This window comes from Gavialis gangeticus, unplaced genomic scaffold, assembly GCF_001723915.1.
Source record: "Gavialis gangeticus isolate Ggan-Ray unplaced genomic scaffold, GavGan_comp1, whole genome shotgun sequence".
Lineage (NCBI taxonomy): Eukaryota > Metazoa > Chordata > Crocodylia > Gavialidae > Gavialis > Gavialis gangeticus.
The window spans coordinates 57,254,784-57,271,604 of NW_017729006.1; the positions used below are offsets into that span (position 1 = coordinate 57,254,784).

The 16,821-nt window shown below is 43.7% G+C and overlaps 1 protein-coding gene across 2 annotated transcripts in view; it reads left to right on the forward strand.

Moving 5' to 3' along the window:
• The window catches only part of MOCOS (molybdenum cofactor sulfurase), a 494,081-nt gene that overhangs the window by 424,697 nt on the left and 52,563 nt on the right, over positions 1 to 16,821 (forward strand). For both annotated transcript variants that reach the window (XM_019509228.1, XM_019509230.1), the window contains exon 6: positions 10,763 to 10,962. In XM_019509228.1, coding sequence (XP_019364773.1) covers positions 10,763 to 10,962 — 200 coding nt within the window. The remainder of the gene's footprint in view (positions 1 to 10,762; positions 10,963 to 16,821) is intronic.

A 16,821-nucleotide genomic window follows, 5' to 3' on the forward strand; every position in this document is an offset into this window, starting at 1 on the left:
CCCCCCCCCCCCCCCCCCCCTTGCTGCTCAAGCAGGAAATCTCTCCTTCACTCCTTCCCATCTTCTACAGCATGGACCCCAGCCCCATGGACCCTAGGCATGTGATGTGCTAGCTAATGCCAAGAGGTGTCTATGTGTGTGTGTCTCTCCAATTTCAGTGGGACAGGCAGGCAGACAGAACAGGGCTTTTGGAGCTAATCAACAGTTTGAAGTAATGGGAGAGAAGCTATTGTTTTGCTAATCAGGTGATAAACACACTTATCTGCTCTGGGCTACCTTGCTCACCTGTCAGTTTGCTGCAGGCAGTCTGACAAGCAGGGAGGCAAACTAAAAAGCTCCGTATCATCAACAGATGCATGCACTGCATACACCACCTTGCCTCAAAGTTCTAGCAAGGATCTGGCAGCTGACAACTGTCCAATCACTTGAGCAACCAGTGAGGAAAAGCCTGGGATGGTGCAGGCAGACCTCCCTAATGAGAAAGTCCTGCCAGGGTGTGGCCGCACCCCCCTCAGCTCAACTCTGTGCAAGGGAAGGGAGGGCTGCTCTAGGGTCCCCCAGCTTCTAGCATGAGCCCCTCCAGGCATGTGTCTGAATTTCGTCAGTCCAGAGGGATTGTCTGTATGGTTGGAAACCGGTTCAGCATAGCCAGGTTAGACTAACTGACAAACGTTGAATCAGTTCAGGCTCAGGCTTTTTGAATGTCTGTCCTTAGCCACTGTGTTTTTTGAGCTGTACCTTAGCTTAGGTGAAGATTTTTGGTTGTTATTTGTTGAGGGCTTGAGGTTGCAGACTGCTCTCTTCAATACATGCTCGCTTCAGAAAAAGGACTATTTTTGTTCAAACTTTTATGAATTCAATGCCTCTTTTTCCCCACCTCCCCCCCTTTCTCAGCCTGGCAGGGGCTGCCCTCCCCTGCCCCTCGAGTGGGGGGACGGGGGCAGAAGCCTAGCGGGCACTCCCCCGCAGCCCAGGCAGACCCAGGCTGGCCATGTGGGCCAGGGAGGGGATTTAAATCCCCACGCTCCATCATGCCACCCCGGGGCTGAGGCCTGGCCATGCCCCTTCATCTCAAGCAGGGGCTTCAGTCCCTTCCCTTCAGTCCCAGTGGCTGCCAGGATGGGAGGTGTGCTTTAGTACCTCTCAGCTTCTGGCCTGAGCTACTACAGGCATGTGGCTGCATTTCCTAAATCAAAAGTGAATGTGTGTTCACTTGTTTCTCAATTTAATCCCTGCAGCTTAGACTAACCTGCAAAGACTGAATTGATTCAGCCTCTGGCTTTTTTACTGTTTTCTACTGTTTTTACTTAGCCATATAGACACTGACACAGGAGTTAATTGCTCCTGGTCAGCCCAGCCAACAGGGGGCCACACTCTTACCTATTGCCTAGCCACATGGCTCAGCAGCTGCAGGAGCCTTGTGGCCCAGCCAGCTCCTCCATCACCCAACAGCCACCTCCTGCCCAGGCCTGATACCCTATGTCCCCCTCCCAACCTGTGGCTGCCCCCTAGGCTCTGAGCCACACTGCTACCACCAACCAGATCCGGGAGATGACTGTCATGCCCCCTGCCAGCCCAGGGCTGGCACCCAGGCAGCTGCAGCCAGAGCCTAGATTTGCTCCTGGCTGCTGCAGGCGGGTAGAGCAGGGCAGGAGCAGCCCTGACCCAAACTGTTCCTCCCTGACTCAGTTTGCTGCTATTTTATGTGCATGTGTAGATGCTGCAGCCAGGAGTAGTTTATTACAAAGCAGATTGCTCTCCTATTTATTCAGCCACATTAATTGCATATGTAGATGCAGCCTGTTTCTATTACTTTACTTTTGTTAGAAATGCCTTGGGAGTTTTGCTTTGGTAAAAAAAAAAAAGAAAAAAAAGAAAAAAAAAGAAAAGAAAAAGGGAAAGTGGAAGTTCTCTATGAACCATTTTGGATGGGACCAGCCCTCAAACTAAAAAATAAATTTTTCACATGCCCCTGCACATAACATATTGCCAACAGTGCTGACCCTTTTTTCAATTGCTTTGGCTGATCTCATCTATGTCAGTATATCTCAGAAAGAGAGGAGCCCTCTCAGACAGTTATTACAGTCTTGTCTATAGATGCTAATAGCCCCTTCTTTCTTTTCATATTTTTGGAACTGAAAAGTTCCTAATGAGAAACCAGTGACTTTATCTGACCTTTCTTCCAGGATGCCTACTGTCAAGACAATTTTATACTCTGCCGTATTTTCTCAAACATTAATTTACAACATGAAAAAAATTACGAGCAAGAATCACCAATGTCTTGTAAAAAATAAGGTTTTTAAAATGGTATGTCAAGTGCTGATTGATTCTGATTTTGCAATTGCCATAATTGGTATAATTCAGGTTTTTTTGCAGTGGCCTTTTATTGCAACACTACTTGCTGTTTTAACTAGGAAGCAAAAATGGAAGTAAATTTAAATATTCTTTTCAGAATCCTACAAATTATCAGTGCTTCTCTATACTTCTCATATTAAGTAATTCTGCTGTTTGTTGTCGTTCAAGCCTCTTCTCTTTCTGTTTTTTTAGCAACTTTGAACACTTCACTTGCAATTGATCAAAGTATGTCAACCCTGTACTTTACAAAATTACAGGTGTTGAGTCTTTAACCACCATACCATATCATTATTCTTGGCTCCTGCTACTTAGAGTGCCCATAGTATTTCAAGTGCCAGGGATTTCAGAAACTATTAGGACCAAACAGTGTGATGATGACCTGACAATGGTTAACGTATAATAGCTTCTTGCTGTCAGATACACTATTTGTAGAATCATTGCTACAGATTTACTGGGATTATTACTAAGTGTACCTCAGAGCAGCTGTGTTTTGAGGAATTCTGGATTTCTCATATCTTGATGAGTAAGCAAGGGACTTGGAGCGTTTGTGCAACTGCACACATATATTACCTGAGAATGCTCCGTGTCACGTCAAAGTAGTAGCATCTGTTCCTCAAATCTACCCTTTCTTAATCAGTGCAATTTTATATGGAAATATAAACTTTTCCTACCTGTTTACCTAGGTGAATAACTACATGAGGCTTGAGACTGCAGTATTTTGATGTTCCCAATCCAGCCAGAGGAAGTTAACAGCAGGTTAATTAGCAGTAGAATTTTCCTTACATTTTTCACAGGTATGTTGTGCGATGAGCTGCAAGTTAGGTTACTTTTTGGGGACAAAAAAGGGCTCATTTGGATGTTCCTGAATTGCTAAGTTAATAAGGTGTCTTTCAGTTTAACAGAATTCTTAAATGCTTTTACACAATGGGTGCATCTACACATGCTATTTCAGTGCATGAATAAACTGTAGAGTTGATTGCTCTGGAGTTTATTACCCCTGGGCATGCAGTTTGAAGATGCGCCCAGGAGCAATAATCTCTGGAGCAGTGAACTCCACAGTTTATGCATGCAGTGGATGTGGAGCCAGGGCAGAGCAGCCCCAGCTGGCAGGGGCTGCAGGGGTCATTCTGCAAGCCCAGAGCTGCTCCCCTGGCTCAGCATGCTGTGGAGGGGCTGGCTGGGTCACAAGGAAACTCAAATGGTTAATTAGCCAGCCCGCAGTGTTGGGCCTGGCTAATTGGCAGGCAGCCCCAACACTGAAGAACTCTCAGGCCCCAGCCAGTCCCTCCAGCATTTACACATGTGCTGCTGCTGAGGTTTTCACCGTGTAGCAGGATAGTACTTGTATTTACTAGTATGTACAGGACAGCAGGATAGTATTTACAAATAGTATTTACAATACTAGCCTGCTGTGGAGTAAATTAGTTTACTCCAGCCTAATAGTGGAGCATGTGTAGATGCTGAGAAGTTTACTGTACAACTAATTAGTCAACTGTACAGTAAACATCTCGTGGCGATGCGCCCAATGGGTCGTATTCTCTGTTGATGGAATTTGTGTTGCCCAGTTTAGGATAGAGTACAATATATACAGTGATTTTTGTTCCTAGTCATCCAAATTCATGTATCGTAGTTATTAGGATGATATGTCAAGGAAATCTCAAAACAGTGTTTTAGAAGTAGTTGGCACTGTTTCATTACCTCCACTCAGTGAATAAGGCTGCTGATATTTTAGTGATACTTCCCAGAAGAGGCCTCAAATGACAAGCAAGAATGTTAGTCAAAGCATCCTCTTTGCCAAAGGAAAGCAATGGAAAAGAGAAACCTCCAAGGCCGCAGTAAAGAAAGGTGTATTGTTTAAAATGGATGAGAATAAAACTTACTTTACAAACTTGATGTGTTCTGATTTCCATAGTAATGAAAAATCCAGGTTACTCACTTTCTATTTGCATTTGTTAAGATGGTACCTTTCAGTTAGTTCATTAAGAGCTAGGGACCTGCTGAATTCACAGCCGAAGTGGGCTGCCTGGCAGCTCCCTTAATTTGCAGGTTCCCCCGAATGTTCTCCCCTGCCAATTGGCCAAGGGGTCCGTCCCCACACTCCTGATTGGCAGGGAAGAGAAAACCATAGTTTTAAATATGGTGCCATTTTTGCCTCCCGGCTGGTCAGCAACAAAGAGAAGGGCCACTGGGGGCCCTCATCCAATCAGCAGTTGGTGGGAAGAGGGGGAAGCGCATGGAGGAACCTGCAAGATTAAAGGAGCTACTGTGCAACCCACACCCCCCATGAATTTGGTAGGTCCCTTCTAATACCTTATCCTTCATTTACATTTTTTTTAATTTTGTGTAATTAGTTATAATTGGAATATGTCTTGTATATCACTGTGATGCATTGGCTAAGTGACCCATCTAGCTCTTAAGAGGCTCCAGGACCACTTGTTTGGGATTGCCAAGTAGGCCATGGTGGAAGTTGGAACCAAACCAAGACAACTAGACTGGACTTGCTAAGGTAGGGCCTGCAGGAAGACAGAACCTATGCAGCAAGGGTGAAGTATTTTGTTAAATTACAGGACCTAGTTGCCTTATGTAAGAAGGAAAATATCTGTGCTATATCATTCTTTAAAAAAAAACAGTTAACTTTCACCTGTGCCTGTATTATACACTGTTAGACACTAATTCAAATTTGTCATAGTCTTGAAAAGGAAGGATGGCTTTGTTGGGTTCTCTGTGTATTTTTTGTGAGCCACTATTGCTGATGATGAGGGAGATCCCATTTTGTAACAAAGACATGAGCAGATATTTTATTGTTGCTGCAAGCTGCTAGTTAGCTGTATTACAGTGATCTATAGCCCCAATTAGAATGAACTACTAGACCATTGAGAAATCATGAGCCCTTCAAGTGGACAAGGTAAAACTGTGGAGTTAGGCATTATAGAGAAATTCTTGGAAAGAGGAGTTCCACTTAATTCTGACCCTGCAATGTTAGAAATTCATTTGCCAGGCAGGGTAGAGCATTTTTTTAAGTTCATCCTTTTGCTATAGCATAAATGCACAGCAAGGTATTACTGGCAAATGAAGTGTTCTGGGAGATGGAAAGCCAGATTTTTGACAACCGTTTGTTTTCTGGAGCCCCAAGGTAATTGTAGCTGATCTTATCCCAAAGAGCAGAAAGTGTGGCTGTCTCATTCCTCTTTGCAAGGGCTTCCCCATAGAACTTGATAGGATAGTAACCAGGGAGGATGTGGTGTCTGCTGGACTGAGAAAGACCTTGGTTGTAAAACCTCTATCAATAGCAGAAGAATTTTGCTTGAATAAGCATTGATTTATTGTTCTCTTAAACCTGAGACTGTTCTATCACTGGTACTATGGAGAATTGGTCTGTATGTAAGCTGTTATTATATAGCATACAAAATACCTGAGGAATGCCCTAGGGTTTTAAGAAGAGCAGAGATGGAAAGCTTCTCTATCGCTTCTGTGGGTGGGGCCATTGTAAAATGTTGCACTCTTTTTACCTATATGGCCAGAAACTGTGCCCATAAAAGAAGCTGAATTGTCATTGCAAGCAGTCAGTAAAATTATTTTGATTTGTAACTTTTTCTGGAGTGTAGCATGGTTTCGGTCAAACAAGCAGCTAAGCCGAATTGAATTTCACTAATAATTAAAAGGTATGTTAAAAATCAGACCAGCAAATATGTGCAGCATCTCGTCTCTACTCCACTCCAGAGAAATTAAGAATAAAGAAACAAATGAATAACTCTTCCTTTCAGAATGCTCTGCTTGCTTTACTCAAAGACTGCTATCATCCCTTACCATATAGAACTAGCAGTGTAAAATAGCTGCCCTAAAAATGTGAGATGGGGCATCAGAACTCCTTCTGTTCATTAAGATAAAACTTGAGTATGTGTTTCATGGTAGGTCTCAGTATAACATCCTGAACGGAGAATTAAGCAATTGCTTTCCACAGTCTAAATTTATTGAGGTGGTGGGAGAGAGGGTAAAGTATAAAAGGATCTAAATTATTGTGCACAGAATTACTGCTGAGAGATTATGGTACAGAGAGAAGGCAGAGGCCTCCATATTACAGACACAGTAGGTACATTTTAAAGAGTTGATAACACAGCAAAAGGCCATCCAACTACAGGCACAGACACCTAGTCCTACGGAGAAAGGGTGCATCTTCATAATAGAAACTGGAATTTCCTTCTTTCAGTGAACACTTTAAGGAGTTTTCAGCTGGTATGAAATAGTGTATTATAATCCTGCTTATCTCACTTATTTCTAATATCTTTTTGCCTGTGCACCTTTTTTTCTCTTCATTTAGATTAAACTACAGGAGAAATTAATTCTCTTCCCTTGTTTTATAGGTGGAGTTAGAGAAAAGGGCCAAAGGCAAACATTTCCTCCTCTTCCTTTAGCCTGTGTAGTCTAATATCCAGCTCTTGAGCAGGTTCTAGGTTATATCACATCTATTCATTTCTTCCTAAACTGTCCTTTCAAGGACAGTGGGAGACAGTAGGAGGGAAGCAGTTCTATTGGTGATCAATGGGGAACTCCCTACTTGAGAGCACGGAGGCAGAAAGAGATCTTGGAGTCATTATTGACTCCAAGATGAACATGGGCCGACAATGCGAGGTCATGGTTGGCAGGGCTAACCGGACCTTGTCGTGCATCCACAGGTGCATCTCGAGTAGAGCCAAGGAGGTGATCCTCCCCCTCTACGCGACGCTGGTCAGGCCACAGCTGGAGTATTGTGTCCAGTTCTGTGCGCCCCATTTCAAGAGGGATGTGGACAACATGGAGAGGGTCCAGAGGAGGGCCACCCGCATGATCTGGGGACAACAGGGCAGACCCTACAGTGAGAGACTGCGGGACCTGAACCTATTCAGCCTCCACAAGAGAAGGCTGAGGGGGGACCTGGTGACCGTCTATAAACTCACTAGGGGGGACCAGAAGGGTTTGGGGGAGATGCTGTTTCCCCTAGCGCCAGCTGGCCTAACAAGGAGTAATGGGCACAAGTTGATGGAGAGGAGGTATAGATTGGACATCTGCAAAAGCTACTTCACAGTTAGGGCGGCTAGGAGCTGGAACCAACTTCCAACGGAAGTGGTGCTGGCCCCTACCCTGGGGGGTCTTTAAGAAGAGGCTGGATGCCTACCTGGCTGGACTCATTTGAGTCCCGTTTTTGTTTTGGGGTTTTGTTGTTCTCCCGCCCTGGCGGGGGTTCGGGCTAGAAGATCTACTAGGTCCCTTCCGACCCTAAATCTATGAAACTATGAAACTATGTACGTCAACAAAGGAGGGGAAATATTGCAGATAAGATCCAACGTGAAGTCTGTCTTATAGATTGGGTTTGGATCTGGCTTTAAGAGAATAAATCCATGTAAAGAAATAGAAAAGGCAGGGGTATGGGCTTATACTTTCAGTATATCTGCCATGAACAATTGCTCCTCTTGTTGTGGGTTAGCAGATGTGAAGAGTGGCTGAGGGCACATGCAGCCACCATGTAGAAAAGGAATACCATGATGCAGTGAAGTTTTGATGCTGATGCACCATTAATTTCCATATTCTGTATCCAGAGCTTGTGGAGAAAGAAACAGAGTTTACCCTGTGCTGACATGGTCAAGATGTCACAAAGCACAAAGAAATGGTATATCTAGGAAAGACCGTGTAGTATTTAACAGTGGCACCAAAAGTCTTGTAGAACACCTCTAGTATAGGGGCCAGTGTGGAAAAGCAATGAGCTTCTTTGTTCAACCTGTGTTGCTTTAAAAGCAGGCAGTGGAAATATAGTTGTGTAGTTTGAGAAGGGTGTAGGGCTGATTTGTGGCATGCCTGCCAAAAAAGGTTAGCCCCCCCACTGCACTATGCATACACATTAATTGAAGGCCACAAACCCCTTGAGAGGATGGAGATCTGTTGCAGTTTTCTTCCCCTCCATCTACTTCCTGGGGCAGTGGTAGATGCAAACTCAGGAAATAGGAAAATTCATGCACAGAGCAGTACAGAGGTCATATTATTAAAGAAGATATCAAAACTGAATAATAGATATACGATTTTTGTTAAAACCAGCTATGAATCATCAGTTTTGTTTCATCAGCCATAATCTTGACCTATTCTGTTCCTTGAAAATACAGACCATTGGCAACAATACATTCTGTCTGCAGTGTTAAGAAGGATCAACTACAGGCAATTGCATTTGTATTTGTCAGAATAAATAATTAAGAGACTCAGCAACTTCTGACTAATGGACAAAGAGATGTGATTAAGAAACTGTAAATCAAGAGTGGCTGAAGACAATATAGAAATGATAGGATGATTGGTGTGAATAAGAGACGGAGATTTGTTCAACAAAGCATGAGAAAAGTAGTTTAATCTTCCTTTAAGAGGTTCTTGCCAATTTGCAAAAGCTGTGAATCTCAGGAATTAAAGGCATCTCAGAAACTGCCAAGGCACTGAGATTTATTAAGACGGCTAGGTCTCTAGCAATATCAGAGAAAAAATTATTCTCTATGTTGCTATCTTCAACAGTGTTTAGGACCTCTTGGGCTAGAGCTTTTCTCCTCAAACACTATAACACAAAGGAAGTTTTTAGGGGAAAAATGTTTTAGAGAAGTTGGCCAAGTTAATTCAGGAAAAACAGTGGCAAATCATACTGAATGGCTTCTGGCAAAAGTTCTAGAAGGGCCTGCAGGCATTCATGCTACATCATATTTCTTTGCACGATGCGGTAAACAGAGGTTCTTCACCATTCGTCCACCATACCTAGGACTGAACGTTTTCATTTTTCAGCACATGGCACATCTGATAGGGAGGAGTAATGGATTAGGCAGGAGAAGGGAATTGGAGTGGTACCTGGGGAGGGGACAGAGCTTATTTATGGCATACCCACCAAAAAAGGCATACCCACTCTTCTATAATATGTACATAACTGCATAATCCAAAGTGATTCTGTATTACGTGCCTCGTCAACATTTTGGTAGCAATGCAGAACAGACAATTTTACTCGACCTATGCTTACACTGATTCATGCATCTTTGTAATACTGTGCTTACTATCTTCCAATTCATCTTCCCCTCAAGTAAGAGTTCAGTATTCCTTTTTAGTTTCTACCTTGACTGTTATTCATTCTTGTTCTCCAGAAGATATGTAGTATGCATTTGTTTTGTACCTATTTCTAATGCAGCACCCATAGTCATGCTCAATAAGCTCCTGCCAATGGATTATCCCAGTGATCATGGTATGACTTCCCCACAGTTTAGGTAATTTCTCCTTTGGTTCAAATGGGAGATTCCAGTGTTTTTGTTGCTGAAACTCAATATAGGTCACTGCTGACGACAATAAAATATCTGTGTGCATGTGTTTGGCCGTGATCCAGTGTGAGGAACTAGAAACCATCTTACCGGGTACCTGTAAATGAGACACATACTCTTGTCAAAACAAAGACACGTCTGGGAAATGTGGATCCAGCAGGATGCCTTTGGAAGCCTTAGGGTATGGCAAAGAAGTAGGGAAAGAAATCTTTGGCTGTGAAGGATTCTTTCTTTTCCGTCCAGACCAAAGGCCATGTTAACTAACTTACTCCCTGTGTTACTCCACTGAAGAAATTGGACTTGCATGAGGTGTACTCACTGCAGAACTGATCTTTTTTTTTCCATTTTGTTTTGCCCCCTATGCTAGTACTGATGTCAGTTTTCATGATCTGTAGCACAGTTCTAATCCAGGGCTCTCTGGTTTCTAAGCAGTCAGTGGCTGCACACCCCACAAATCACACCCGTGGCAGCAGCATGCTACATGGATGCCCTCCTGCCACTGAACCACACCCTTGGGCACCCCTCCCTTCAGTTCTGCACCATGCTTGTGGGTGCCCTACCACCCCTGACCCTCAGTCTCAGCTCCCTGGCTTGGCAGGCTATGGCATGCAGCACCACTCTGCCCCTGGGCAAGGGGCAGGAAATTCAAGAGAGAGGAGGGAGGGGGAGCCTGAAGCTCCTGGCTGCTACTGTGGCCAAAGCATTGGGGAGAGCAGCAGCCAAGTGGAAGCCCAGGAACCACAAATTAGCCCTTCAAGAACCACCAGTTGAACAGCTCTTTTTTAGTCCTTTGGGTCACCCAACAAAACTTGCCCTTCTAGCAAAACTATTTCAGAATGACTTTGTGATGTATGTGGATTTGGACCAAAAAGATTACTGTGTCTGTGAGGTTAAGCTAAAAATGTCCCCATCTAAAAGTCTGCATTGACTAATAGGAAGGTAGGTGGCTGTTGTGATATTATAGCACCACTGAAGCTTTTGTAAGGAAATGGAAAACTTTGAATAGTGTACGTTCATTTAAAAGAGCTCATTACTATTTTGTAAAAACAATATTTAAAAAAGAAAAGGTATTTGACACCTATATATTGTTTGCCTCCTAGGTGGGATGGAGAACATAAAACAGCATACCTTTGCATTAGCTCACTACACCTACACTGTGCTGTCTACATTAAAGTATACTAATGGGGCACCTGTAGTGCACATTTACAGTGATACAGACTTCAGCAATCCTGATGTCCAGGGTCCGATCATTAATTTTAATGTGCTGGATGAAAATGGAGACATAATCGGCTATTCACAGGTACACTGCTTTTCATATAACTTATTTAATGTTCAGCTTTTATGTTTAATATCTTTTCTGTGTCACCAAATAATTTCTTCTTGGTAATGTTTCTTATGTTTTTATTTTTCCTTCTTAACTCTAGGTAACTCTATATCTAGTTCTTGTTTATTTTTAATGTAATTAACTGGAGGCCAATATAAATGTTGACATAAAGCAATGAGAATAATATCTAAAAGCTCTGTCTCACAGATTTAATATTCTACCTATTATGGGAAGTGTAATATTGGCTATTTGTCTAAATTTATCTGGTTTTATTTATCTTAGAAGGTACACACACAACAAATTTATTCCAGAAAAATTTAACTCCACTCTGAATAAAAGAGGAGTGGATGCATGACAATGCAGCCTGCTGTTAGTCACTGATTCAGGGTAAAGTTACCTCTTACAAAGTGGGGACTGACTTATACCAGGGTGGGCAATTATTTCAGCTGGAGGGCTGCTTAATGAGTCTTGGTGAGCTGACGTGGACCGCAGTGGTAGCTTGACAGGTGCCCTGCCCCATGGTCACCATCTTGGGACCAGAATTCTCACCCCCTAACCCCTGACCTTTGCCAGCAGACATCTCTCCCCTTGCCCCCAAAAGTAGTCCTTTGGGAGAAGGGGGTGCCATCTTGGAAAAAAACAAATTATGCACTAAAAGTCAAACATCTACTATAACCTATCTTAATTTTATTTCAAAAAATATTTTGTCCTGATTTATTTGTGTTTGCATAGTGTATATAGAGGTCATTGCATAATAGCTCAAAAATAAAGTCTTACTCTTGTATATTGTGCATGGGGGAGTCTGAGTGTGGTTGGGGCATGGGTGTGTGTGTGTAGTGGGGTGGATATGTGGGTGGGTGTAGGGTTTATGGAGGCGTATGACTGTGTATGGGTGGGAGGGGGTGTGTAGTGTGGATGTGGATGGGTGTGTGCAGGGTTTGTGAGGGTGTGTGGCTGTGTGTGGAAGTAAGGTACATTGGGGAATGTGGGTATGTGTACATGTGGGGGGTTGTGAGGGGGTATGGGAAGGGTGGGGAGCCCCCCACATGCCTCCCCCCATGGCGCACAGCCCCTTCCACTGGCAGCAGCAGCAGCTGGCAGCAGGCCCTCAGGGTGCTCAAGGCCCATGCAGGTGCAGCTGCCCAGCAGTGTGTGGCTCCAGCCCATTCTGGAAGATGTACATGGTGGCAAAGAGCAGAATCAGGCCAGCCCACCTCTATCATCTGAGGCTCATGTGCAGCTCCCAGCACTCGCATACCACAGGAGGGAAGCCCTGCACAATGGAACTAGCTGCCTTCCCTGCTCCCTTCTTCCCAGTGGTGTCCCAGGAGCTGCACATGGCTCCATCACACGGGACTTCCACCTGGTGGCACACAAGTCCTGGGAGCTGCATGAGAGCCCCAGGTGATAGAGGTGGACTAGCCTGGCTCCACTCCTTACCAGCGTGGCTCCACTCCTTGTATGTTGAGCTCTGGGAACTGGCTGGAGCCACTTGGGCCATGAGCACCCCAAGGGCCCACCACCAGCTGCTGCTGCCACCAGTGGTGAGGGGGGTTGTGCGCCATGGGGGGAGGTGTGTGGGAGGGTCCCCAGATCCCCTCCACCCTCCTTTGCACCCCACATACCCACAGGCACACCCTGCCCATGCTGGCTGGGGCCAGGCTGAGGCCCTCCAAGGACAAGGGTTGAACCGAAGAGCGCAGGCTGGGTGGGGAACAATTAATTGGTGAGCACCCATGGGCTGAATTAAATTGCCTGGCATGCTGGATTCAGCCTGTGGGCTGTACTTTGCCCATCACTAGCCTATACACTGATATAGCAGGCATGGGTCTATTTCCCTAGTCAGTTTTGTCTCTAGGTAGCTGTTTGCTTAGTGCAAAATCTTTCCCAATCCAGCTTGTACTATATCGTACTAAAGGCAGCTAACTTGGAACCTATATGTCTAATCTTAATATGGAGTAAATTTATAATAAAATAAAATCTAGGATAAATTATTCCATAGTAGTCACATTGTGTGTCCTCGCCCTCAGTTACAGCAATCCAAAAAGTGGGGACAATTTGGTAGGAGTTATGCTTCACTCTGTTCTTGAATAAATGCTCCAGCCCAGACCTAAGAATCACTGTAGTACTGGATATGCTGTGATATTAAAGTGAATAATTGAATGTTTTTAGGAATAGAGATTCCACAGAAATTTTTGTAGGAGAATGACCAGGATATCAGGATTAACTTCCAGTTTCTAATATAGATAAGAATTAGAGCTAGTTGGTAAAATTGTAATTGTTTTTTCATCAGAATTGACACATTTTTCAAATGTTGTTCAAATTCATTAAAATTCCTACAGAACCGAGGCATGTCTGCCAAACAGGCTTAGAAGAAAACTCAGAAGTTTCCCTCCAGCTTGCACATTCAGTTCCTTAAAAAGCATCTACTGTTGATGTCAGTCAGACAGTCCAGGGCAACTGAGGTGTATGGTTCTGGGATAGCCTAGCAGGGAAATTGCCTCTGAGTTAGGGACTGTGGGGCTTTTCCAAATCAGGATGAAATCAAATGTCAGTATATCAAGGTCTCCCAAGAAACAGAATTACCTCTCTCTGCTTAACTCTAGTAACCTTGTTAAGGGAAATTTAGGCTTCACTGCAATGCTTTTTACTTAACAGTTTGTGGACATAAGGTTCAAAATTGGATTTGGTGCCTGCTCGAGAAAGCCCCTATATCTTTCTCTACCATTCTTCCTTCTTCTAATAGATACCCACAGGGTATCTACTTGATGGAACTTTAGCCCACCAAAATCCTCCCTAGATTTACTCTTCTTGTAACATCAACTGTTTCATGTAAACCCTTCCCTCCTTCCTACATCCAGTCTGGAGACTATGCTCCATTCAGACAGAAAGAACTGCACCAGATGGATGAATGACTTTGGGTCCTTTATGCTTGATGTAGGAATACAGTCACAGACACTGGAGGAAAGTCTTGCTGCTACACGGGGCCTGCTAACCAGTACACAGAACTAACTATACAAGATATATACATTTAATGCCAGTGCTTAATTTTCTTCATTGGCTGCCCATAAAACAATTTAACAAGTCAAGTTCAGCAGTCTAGGCTTGGTTTTCAAAGGTCTTAATGATAAGATCCACGGCTACCTCAGAGACCACCTGTCCCTTTGCAAGCAAGAGTTTCCAAGACAACTGTGTTCTTTTGGAGAGGTGAAATGCTGAACAAGTGAGAAATCAGCACATGCTAGAGCAAAAGCTTGTATTGAAATGGGCTGCTTCTTTTGGAATTCTCTGCTAACTGGGGCAGGAATGGCCCTAAATGGACAACAAAGAGAATACAAAAAAAAAGGGAAAATCCCAAAGAAATCTTCCTCCTCTTTGAAATTAAGAGAAAAGTTAAATAGTTCCATGATAGCCTTCTTCCGCAGCACAGGGCTGAGCCGCCAGCTCCAGGTGAGGTTCCAGGGCCCGGGGTGGTCTCCCCAATTTGCTATGCCCTAGGGGTGGCTCTGCATGTAGCTACCAATTAAATACACAAATTATAATCCAGATTTTTTTTTTAATGTAAGTGAATGCCTAGATGTCCTATTTAATATAGGTGATATCTCTTCTACAGTTAATTTAGCCATAACCAATTATTCAGCTAAGGTTTTTTTTGCCTGAGTGACTGACGGTTCTTCTGCACTTGGTATTTGAGCACCTATCCAAGGGTGTAATGTGGCTGGACATCAGTGTTCAAAAGCCTTGAACACAGCCTATCGGAATGACTATGTGAAAAAGAAAAAAAATGATGAGATCTGAGAGAATTTTGTGACATTTACATTTGGTCAGAGAGACTTTAAAAGTAAATGTGACAGTCCCTTCAGAAGAAACCAGGCTTATAGTTAGTTAATCCTTGAGATTTACATAATGTACATGATATTCAAAATTCAGAACTAAATCCAAAATATTTAAGATTTGAAAGGCATGCAGTCAAATATATAACAGTGAGCATTGCCCCTGAAAAATGAAGTCAGGGAAAATCATGGTTTTTGTCTGGGCAGCATTTGGATGGGAAGCTGTTACTAATGTTAAAGTCTCCTAATTACTTTCAGAGCATTATCAGCCATAGTTAACAAGACTGTGCTACTAAACACAAACGTACCTTAATTACACACAGGGTCAATAGACAGTGAAGGAATAGCTGTGGATTCAGGTTGATCCTTGATCAAACCCTTCGTTCTAAAGTTGAAGATCAAATGGATGAATTGCATTGAAGCCTGACACACAAATGAGATTTGGTCATGATTACATCTCTCAAGGGTGACAATGTTCTTGACAGCTTCCTGTCCCAATAAAGATAATTTATAGTGCTTGAAAGATGAGAAGTTATTAGGAGGAAGTGAAATAATTATGAAACTCGAATTGTTATCACGTTTTTGTTTAAATATGCCTTTGCGTTTATTGAAAGTTACTGCTATTTTCAGCTGTTGTCTGTTAAGAAGCTTGACCTGAATATCAAACTCATGTTATCATATTAATGGACAACTTAGTTACTGGAGTTTATCCAAGATCCTGAACTAGTTTGATTAAAACAAACTGAGTTAGAGTCAAACACCAGTGGTCACTCACAGGCTCTTGCTATTTCTCCACACTTCCCATGCAAACTTATCTTCTTAGCCAGGGTCCTGATTACTCAGATCTTGAAGTCTCAGTAAACTTATTCTGCAATATACATCTCAACTAAGTGACAGTTTTCTTCTTTGAACTGCACCTAAAACTCCTGCTTCTTCACATGAAAATGTTTCCCCTCAGGAAAGCTGTCTTGCAGACTGTTATTTACAACTCTTTTTAATGGTGAGTTGAAGAGACAACTGCACTCTGTTCACATAAGTTTTCCTTTTTTCCAGGGCATTTACCAAATAGTAGGGTAAAGTGTCTCTATTTATTACTTAAATTGGTAAGTGCATCTAGGAGTACTACTCATGTCCTAGGACCCTATTGTGCTAGGCATTGTTTGATAGGACCTTGTTATACATTTTTAGGTGGCTCCCAGAGCTCTTAATCCCTGGATTGTCCACATATTAACACCTGAAACTGGTTTTAAGCACACTTTAAGCATCTTAAAGTTATGCCACTCCAGGGCAGGTTTATCTCTAATCCCTGTCAACCAGCTCGTGTTCCATTAATGTGAAGCCTCTCTCCACAGATGGGCCACCCAAGTTGCAGTCCTCCAGCATCCCAGGATGCAGTGTCCCCTGTTCCACCCCCTGAACACTACTGCCCCCAGGGAGAAAACCCCAAGGGGCAGGGCAGAACCACCAACCAGGTTCAACTCACTGCTACCTCCAGCCCCCCAGATCAGGCCTGCTGTCCCCCATCTCTCCCAGCACCCCAGATCCCTGCTCACCGCCCCTGCCCCCTGGTTTACTGAAGGCTGCTGGCACTGTCCTGTGGGAGCAGGCAGGGAAGAGAAATCTGTCTGCCACCACTGCAGCTAGGTGGGTGTCCATAAGTACGCTGGGTGACATGGATGGTGCAGGTGAGCTGGGGGAGCAGGGGGAAGCCCAAATGGTGGGGGTGCCTTGGGGGTGAGAAGAAACAGAGGGAGCACTGAGGGGTTGGGAGGGGGGAGGCCTGGAATGGGAGGGGAACACGGGGAGTATCTTACCTTTCAGTCTTCAAGTCCCGGCTGGCTTGAATGCGTGACTGCTCCAAACTCAAGCTAGCATGTAGAGCAGCTCAAAGTGCAATGTGTAATAAGGCCCTCAGTTAAAGAAACACTGTGTTTGCTTTCCATAATTTGAATAAGGCTTGCAATGTCCATACCTACACCCTGTCGTAAATCAATTCTGTTGT